The 8,225-nt window shown below is 36.4% G+C and overlaps 1 protein-coding gene across 6 annotated transcripts; it reads left to right on the top strand.

Moving 5' to 3' along the window:
• Nucleotides 1–1,169: 1,169 nt before the first annotated feature.
• Nucleotides 1,170–7,640, top strand: LOC139777377 (uncharacterized). Of its 6 annotated transcripts, none has more exons than XM_071714763.1 (6): nt 1,170–1,547; nt 4,865–5,003; nt 5,312–6,473; nt 6,778–6,844; nt 7,011–7,179; nt 7,374–7,640. In XM_071714763.1, the coding sequence occupies exons 3-6, from the start codon at nt 5,883–5,885 to the stop codon at nt 7,495–7,497; spliced, it is 951 nt and encodes a 316-aa protein (XP_071570864.1). In that variant the 5' UTR covers nt 1,170–1,547; nt 4,865–5,003; nt 5,312–5,882; the 3' UTR covers nt 7,498–7,640. The 6 variants fall into 6 exon arrangements, 3 of the variants coding, with proteins under 3 accessions (XP_071570864.1, XP_071570865.1, XP_071570866.1); XR_011719342.1 differs by lacking the exon at nt 1,170–1,547 and adding an exon at nt 3,337–4,688 and having other exon boundaries at nt 4,919–5,003; XR_011719341.1 differs by lacking the exon at nt 1,170–1,547 and adding an exon at nt 3,337–4,688.
• The last annotated feature ends 585 nt before the right edge of the window (nt 7,641–8,225 follow it).

The raw sequence follows: 8,225 nt of genomic DNA, 5'->3' as shown, positions 1-8,225 counted from the left end.
AAATAGAAACTAAAACCCCGAGCCCCATGGTATTTCGATCTGTTTTGTCTCCGCATCCACCCTCGGTGTCCCTGGTAATCAATCTTGTCTCTTTGTCGGCTCGCTCGTTGCACAGCTCCTCTCTGTTCTCTTGCTTCCACCTATTCCTCTTTCGCCACTTTTAATTGGTATTGTCTGCTGTGGCGCAAATCGCGTCTATCCGGAACGAAAAGGCTCGCAAGGTAATGGATATTGCGTTTTAAACGACGTATCACGCGGACCGCGACAAAGTCGCGTCTGAAAGCATCGCTCTCTCTCTATGCCCAACTCTGGTATTAACTTCTGTCTTTTATTGAATAAATTGCAATACGCATACTGGCGCTTTTGCACAAAGCGCACGTTAAAAAAGATATGAAATTTACAACACATTTACGATACCACGGTAAATGAAATTTACAAACTGGGTATCTAAAAAAAATGCTTGCATTTGTATAGCTAAATTCATACACGAACATGAATTTTAATCACTGATATGAAATTAATACACATAACATTAAATATTAAAAACCCGTTTAAGATTTTTGGAATACGCAAGGTAATAATACATATTTTTGATTGAAAATGAGAACATTTGTATATGAATTTATTTGTTGCAAACAAAGCATTGAAAATACAATACGACTTTGGATTTTAATTGCGGCGAACTGAAAAATACGATGCACTCGAAATTGAATATTACGATATGCGTAATCTTTCTTTACAACAATTGTCTTTTGAAATTGAATTCATATATAAATTCTTGTTTCCATTCGCGCTTTGCAATTTCAAAAGACAATTGTTGTAAAGGAAGATTACACATATCGTAATATTCAATTTCAAGTGCATCGTATTTATCAGTTCGCTGCAGTTAAAATCCAAAGTCGTATTGTATTTTCAATGCTTTGTTTGCTGCAAATAAATTCATATACAAATGTTCTCATTTGCAATCAAAAATATGTATTATTACCTTCCGTATTCCAAAAAATCTTAAACGGGTTTTTAATATTCAATGTTGTGTGTCCTATTAAACAATAAGACATCAACTGTTATAAGACAAAGTGTGAGAACGCAGGCATCTGCGCCGCGAAGTGGTGCGCAGATGCCTGCGCACCTAATTGGTCCGTGCGGTGGCGTGCGAGTTAATCTGCAAGTGCGTGGCGCGCGTCGTAGACGCACACGGTCGTACTTCGTATAGTACAGAGAAAGATCAGATAGATTCGAGTTTTGTTTGGGTCCGTTCCGTTTCACGCATATGCGTGCATTTATCTATAGCATACGTAACGTTTACTATAGACAATGCGCGCATCATGCGTGAAACGGAACGGACCCTTTGTTATCGCCGTCAGCTGGTTGTTCAGGTTGTTGTGTTAGAGGTTAGAGTCACAGCCGAGTCCCGAATCCGGGCCCGTATTCTGGTTCCTGCTACCGACTCTCGATTCGCCGAAGCAGTGATACACGTTGAATAAAATATTTGTGAAGTGTGTACACAGTGAATAAGTCGAAGATATAACTACAAGGAATAACAATTGGTAAGTAACTAATAATATAATTTATTTGGAATAATGAAAACCGATCACGTTACATGGGGTTAATATAAAGCTAGTACGTAGAATTCACGTGGAACATAACCTTTTCGTGCTGGCGAGCGCCAACAATCGTTTTTATGTAAATATTAGTCCTTCTGTCATCTACAAGTGCCTCTTAGACGATTATACTATTATTTTCGTAGTAATTTATATTTTGAGATATTTCGTTAACGAGAAATTGGACTGCTGGACTCGCGTGATTTTTGCCAGCATCATGGTTCCACATGTCCAGCGATCCAAATTTTCGTGGAAGAAATATTTCAAAATACCACAAGTTACATGGCTGAGATAAGTTGTTTGAAAAAATTATAACACCGTTTTTCACATCGATATGCGTTACTTCAAATTTCAAGCCGAAATAAATATTTGTAAATTTGGGAAGAACATGAGCATCATTGTAGTTTTTTTCAATTTTTTCAGATAAGATGTATGTATGTCAGTTTTGTGCCTACCAGTCCCAACAACTGGCATCGTATTTGGAGCATCGAAAATTGCATTTAAACATCACTCAAAACTTCCATTGTGGTTTTAATGGATGTAAAAAGATGTTCCGCCTACAAGTGTCCTTACGATCTCATTTGTTGCGGACACATAAAGTTCTCAGAGGAGTAAAAACCGATAGTCCCTATACTTCTCGTACTGTGAATACCAAATTTATCTGTTCGATGCCCCTGTGCATAAAAGAATTCGACTCGTCTCGAGCGATTATTAAACATTTAAAATGTCATATTCGACAAAAAGAAAAAATTAAGTGTCCTTTTAGAGACTGCAATAATGAATATGATATTTTGCATTCCTTCACCGGACATTTATCTAAGAAGCACAAGAATCCTCCTGCCGGTAATACATCATGCCTCGCTCTTAGTACGTGTATATCGGGCTGCGAAAATTTAACTCTCAATGAAAGTTGCATCGATGAACAACCGAAGTTTAGTGATGTTTATGACGATACACAGCACCGAAATTCGACGGATCTATTCCTCTTGAACGTAGCACAATTGTTTTTAAAATTGGAATGCCAATTATTGGTGCCAGTGTCATCACTTCAGACTGTTGTTTCGGGTACATTGAGTGCGCATGAACAAAGCCAGGAAACAGTCAAATCTAATTTGAAGACGCGCTTACGTGAAGAATGTATTTTATCAGATCAAATAGATTCAATTGTCAACCAAGTATTTAACGATGACCCTTTTCTTGTATCAACTAAAAAATTGAACACAGACTACAAACGTAAACGATTTTACAAAGATCATTGTGCATTTGTAGAACCCGTTGAGATAGTACTAAGCACCGATCACAAGCAAAAAAAGTTTTTCCACTATGTTCCTATTCAAGAAACTTTGAAAGAACTCTTTACGGATAAGTCTCTCAGCAATGAGCTCCGTCGTAATTGTGAAATTCGCGAACAAGATGTTCAGACAGATTTTACCGACGGATCTGTATTCAAAGACTCTGTTTTTTTTAAACAAAATCCAAACGCGCTAAAATTGATTTTATATCAAGACGCATTTGAAGTTGTAAATCCGATCGGAACTGCTGTTCATAAACATAAATTAATTGGAATCTACTTGAGCATCGGTAATCTTCCGGAACACGTACGATCGCATGTGAATGCAATTAAACTCGTTGCGCTTTGTAAGGAAAAGGATTTTGATCATGATAAAGTATACGGGAAAATTGTAGATGATTTGAAAACAATAGAATCGGAAGGACTACAGATGTCTTCGGGGAAATAATAAAAGGGTCACTTGTTTTTATTGCTGGCGACAATCTTGGAAGCCATTCACTTGGTGGTTTTGTTGAAAATTTTAGTATGGCGACGTATTTCTGTCGATACTGTCTAGCTACTCGAGACGAACTTCATAGTAATGACGTTCAGCCTATGATGTACGAACGAAGAACGATTGAAAATTACAACGACGCGTTACAAAAAAAAGGAGAAAAAAATCACCACCAAGGCATAAAGTTCAATTCCAAGTTTAATGAATTGAGAAATTTTCATGTTTGTAATCCAGGATTGCCGCCTTGTCTCGGCCACGATTTGTTAGAAGGAGTTGTTGCATATGATTTGAAAATTTACGTTGATTATTTCATTCAAGAAGGATGGTTCTCATTATCATTTCTAAATAAACGTATTGAATCTTTTATTTATTCGCTACAAGATATGAGAGACAAGCCATGCCCAATTTCAAAAAAAAAAAAGAGAATCATTGGTGGGGCGTGGCAAATTTTTATCTTCATCAAACTTTTCCCATTACTAGTGGAGGATAAAATTTACGATGCTATGGATGATGTATGGCGGACTGTTCTTCTTCTTGGAGAAATAGTCGAAATAGTTTGTGCTCCTACGATCCACAAATCTTGTTTGTCATATTTAGAAGTGATTATAAGCGAATACATTGTTTTAAGAAAAAACATCGAGCCAAATCTTCGTCCAAAACATCATTATTTGAGACATTACCCTGAATTAATTGTGAGATTCGGGCCATTGATGAAGGTTTGGTCTCTACGTTTTGAAAGCAAACATACGTATTTCAAGCGAGTTCTTCGATACAGTCGAAATTACATAAATATCACTAAATCTTTGAGTGAAAAGCACGAACTATTTCAAAGTCTACTTCGATTTGGTGCAGATATCAGACCAGAAATTGATATAAAAGAAATGTCAAATTTTCAAAAATGTATTTATCATGACAGCATTCAATCAGCAGTAGGAAAAGTACGTCTTTCCGATAATATTCAGGAGTGCAATGAAGTAACGGTGAAAGGCATTGTGTACAGAAAGGAAGATTGTTTGGTGATTCGGCAAAAAGGCTATCAATATGGTATTGAAATCGGAAAAGTGTCTATTCTTTTGAGCGATGAACAATGTGTATTCATGGTATTCGAAGTATTGGAGACGCTTTTTATTCCATATCTTCGCGTTTATCAGATCGGAAAATGTGTCAGATACGAATGTTTATCATTAGACGATTTGCCAAGTACAGAAAAACTGTACATATATAATATTGGGACCATTATTTGCGTGAAACCAAGCTACGGTTTGGTTGCTCGCCCTCTGTAAAATTGAAGCTAATATTGAAGGTTGGTTTTTGCAAAGAAAGAAAAACTGCAATAAGTTATGTGTGTCTCAGAAATGGTGGAGGTGCATCACAAATTCACAAATAATTGTATCTTGACTTTTATGAAATGTTGTGCATTATGTTTACGCATTCGATATCTTTTCTTATGTTTTGGTGTTATTATTGCTTTATTCGCAGATCTGCAGATCAGCAGCATGTCACTGTTAAAGTGTGCCATTCCGATCGTTCCAGAAAAGTAATGATAAAAGCAGCGACGCTAACAGAGCTAATTGCTGGTGCAAAAGCTAGATTGAAAATGGCTGACGTTGTGTATAAGGTTAACACGACTTTTCTTTTTTTCTTTATTCTGCAACTTTTGGCATTGACCGTTTTGCTGCATGTGCCGCATGGTAGATTTACATATTTGCATGAAGACGCCTCTTTTTGCTAATCTTCTGCAGGGCGCAATAAACTGCAAGAAGGGCGTCGCCGTTTGAAGAAAATATTATCCTTATAATGTATCGTATGACGTTTTTTGGAAATCTTTCGGCAATCTTTTCGAGATTTACTTTTTCACATTTAATATGTGTATGCAGTCATTGTTTTAATTAACTTACTTTATTTTCTATAACGTCTCTCATTCAGGTAGTATTAGAAGAAGACGGAACCGAAATCGACGATGACGAAATTCTTTCTGACATTGCGAAGCTCTCTCAAACACCCGTAAATCTTATGCTACTGTCGGAGGATTTATCGTGGCAATCATTGGCCAAGAACAGTGCTGTTGAGAACTCCAAAGCTGGACAATCTACTCCAACGACAAGCATTTCAGGGGGTCATGATGATCAGATTACTTCGTCGCACCCCGTAGAAGTATTGGGAAGCAACATATGGAAAATATTCCCAAGGCGTCTGACAGAATGCTGCAATAACGGTCAAAGAGCTCTTGAAGTCGACAGACGAACAATGGTAGCTGGTATTGCAGAGTACATGACACAAGATCTGAAAGACTACTCAAGAAGAACGGCTGAGCGGATTGCAAAGATCATCACTGAGAAATATCCCAAAACCTTCAGCGATGTGATCAACAATAAAACCGTGGGATCTGGAATGGAAAGTTTGCGGCAGCAGATTTATAACGCCGTTAATTATCGAAAAGGAATCGATAAGGAAACAAAAAGACGCGCCGAAATTCGGCTCAGTGAGGAGACCGCAGATGATCCTGCTCCTGCGCTACCGAAGCCGCGAAAACAAGATGAATATGGTTGTACTGAGTACGAACCACTTTTGCCGCCAACCGAGTCGACAACTTCACAAACAAACACAAAAATTGCAACTTATTCAATTCTTCAAATCTGACGAGAAAGACGAAAAAAAAATATCTCAATTAATGGACGATACCTACCCGACACAGAGAGTCGACATCAATAAGAAAACGAGAGATCTCGTCCAATTGCTCCAGGTCTGGCCGTACCTTCAAAGCCCAAAGTACCTCATAGACCATGCTTCACGTCTTCTTGGCAAATCAGTTCAAGCAACGTGGGAAGAAAGTTTGACTATGTACGCCAAGCCAATCCGAAAATACATTATCTTCAGCGAGAAATCGAAAATGATAAAGTTACGGCAATCGAATAGCATTAGCGAAACGAAACCGAATGAATCTAAGATTGACATTCTTCAAATAATATCTGATGCAAAAGCATCGAGTACAGCTACACAAAGTGAAGTCGCATTGATAGCGGTGATCTTTCCTCTAATCGCCACACAGTTGAAGGAAGATCCGCAATACTTATTCAGGGTCATACCCGTGAGTGCCATAATTTTCTATTTTTGACATTACTGCTTGCAAATAATTGTGAATTGATCTCAGCAATCACTGGCTTAGTGCTTTCCCTATATATTTATTCACATTGACTCGATTTTGAATATTTTTATTTTCGTCAAATTCCTTTAACTAGTGCTTTATGTTTGAACGATTATATTTCTTTCGGCACTTTTGGATTTGGAATGGTTTTGAAACCATTTGGATGATTTAAATGTAGATTAGTTTGAAATTGTCACAGTACGACTTACTGTTACTAATCGATTTGTACGCTTTACTTTGCTTGTAGGAGGACGTAGAGAGCACCGAAATAGCAGATTACGCAAAACAGGACTCCCCGATTATGATTGTGAGAGGCAAGTTATAATTTACATGAATAAGCATATACACATGCAGTAATAATTGTATAGGAATTTGTAAAATTTTGAAAAATTAATTATATATAATTTTTTAGTACTTTATTAGACAGCGGAATTGGTTTAATAGTCATATTGTTTATCTGAATTTAATATAATATAACAGGAAAATCGTTATTCGACATCGAAGCAAAGTGCGACGTCGTACTGGAGGAAAAGGTCGTCCTATGCGCCCGAGGTGTACTGGATGGATTTCTAATTACGTTTTTGGCATATTACGTATTTGGCTACGTATATCTGCCAGAGGTTCAAAAAACTTTGGAGTTTATTCAAAGGTAAGGTATTTTTGTGTATACCATTTTCTTATCAAGGGTCTGTGGCGCATACATATAACTGGAAAAAAAATATCAGATTACGTTTTCGTAATATATATTTCTCACAAATGATGTAAAATGGAGTAAGGAAACTCTTTCGTGCTGAACGTCTCTTGAACGTCTTTTTTTAAGAGTCTTATTTTCTTTTATTTCAGAGTATTACTTCAAATAAACCCTAAAACTGGACATAAGCGGAAGGAAAATAAAAAAAGAAACGCACTGTCCTATGATAGTTCCGTGATGAAGCTGGCTAATGCTGTGGAGGCTTTTAAAGATTGAGATTTTCGACGAAACGATTAAAAAATGACAGTTTATTACAAACAAAATAATCAGTTTATTACCAAAAAGCAATATATATTACAAAAAATGTATATTATAGTAATTTAGTTTAAAGAAATATAAGTGTTCTGATATGCAAATAATCGGAGTTTATTTTTTATATTGAATCCACACCTTTTGTTTAGAAAAGGAATCAGAAGAGGTCAAATTGGGCAAGCAACTTTAAAATGGTATATCCATTTTTAATATATATAATATATCCTATATATAATATTATCTATGATGATCGTAAACGATAAGCGATTTTCTTTTTTATGTGTGTAGATTTTCAATGTTTCTAACGTATAAAAAGTGTGTGCAAAATAATTTTGGTGTACTCGTGTACGTAAAGATTCAAATATTTTTATTTTTATAATTGTGAAAAATATTGTATGTGTACCACGGAGAGAAAGCTTTTTTCAGACTTAAAAATAATGTATTTATTAATATATTATTTAATAAATACATTCATTATTTTTCAGTTATACAAATAAATAGTATATTGTGCACCTAGGGGAAAAAGTTACGTGTTTCAGACAAGTGTGTGTAACCTTCGGCTCGGGCGGCAATCACTGCACGAGTCTGAAAAAAGCTTTCTCTCCGTGGTACACATACGATATTTTTCACAATTACCTTTACGGAAATGTTCGAATTTTGATGCCTGTAGAGCGAGGCGACAGTGGCCAACT

The sequence above is a fragment of the Temnothorax nylanderi genome, unplaced genomic scaffold (genome assembly GCF_030848795.1).
Source record: "Temnothorax nylanderi isolate EJ_2023f unplaced genomic scaffold, tnyl_v1.0 TNYL_tig0146_pilon, whole genome shotgun sequence".
Classification (NCBI taxonomy): domain Eukaryota; kingdom Metazoa; phylum Arthropoda; class Insecta; order Hymenoptera; family Formicidae; genus Temnothorax; species Temnothorax nylanderi.
The sequence above is the reverse complement of the archived record's forward strand: the minus strand, read 5'-3'. Positions and strand labels throughout refer to the sequence as shown.

Excerpts from the sequence above, each read along its gene's own strand:
- LOC139777377 (XM_071714764.1), top strand. The coding sequence starts at position 5,883 with ATGATCCTGCTCCTGCGCTACCGAAGCCGCGAAAACAAGATGAATATG. Across the intron at positions 6,474-6,777 it reads ACTTATTCAGGGTCATACCC|GAGGACGTAGAGAGCACCGA; the intron begins GTGAGTGCCATA and ends CTTTGCTTGTAG. Across the intron at positions 7,180-7,373 it reads ACTTTGGAGTTTATTCAAAG|AGTATTACTTCAAATAAACC; the intron begins GTAAGGTATTTT and ends CTTTTATTTCAG.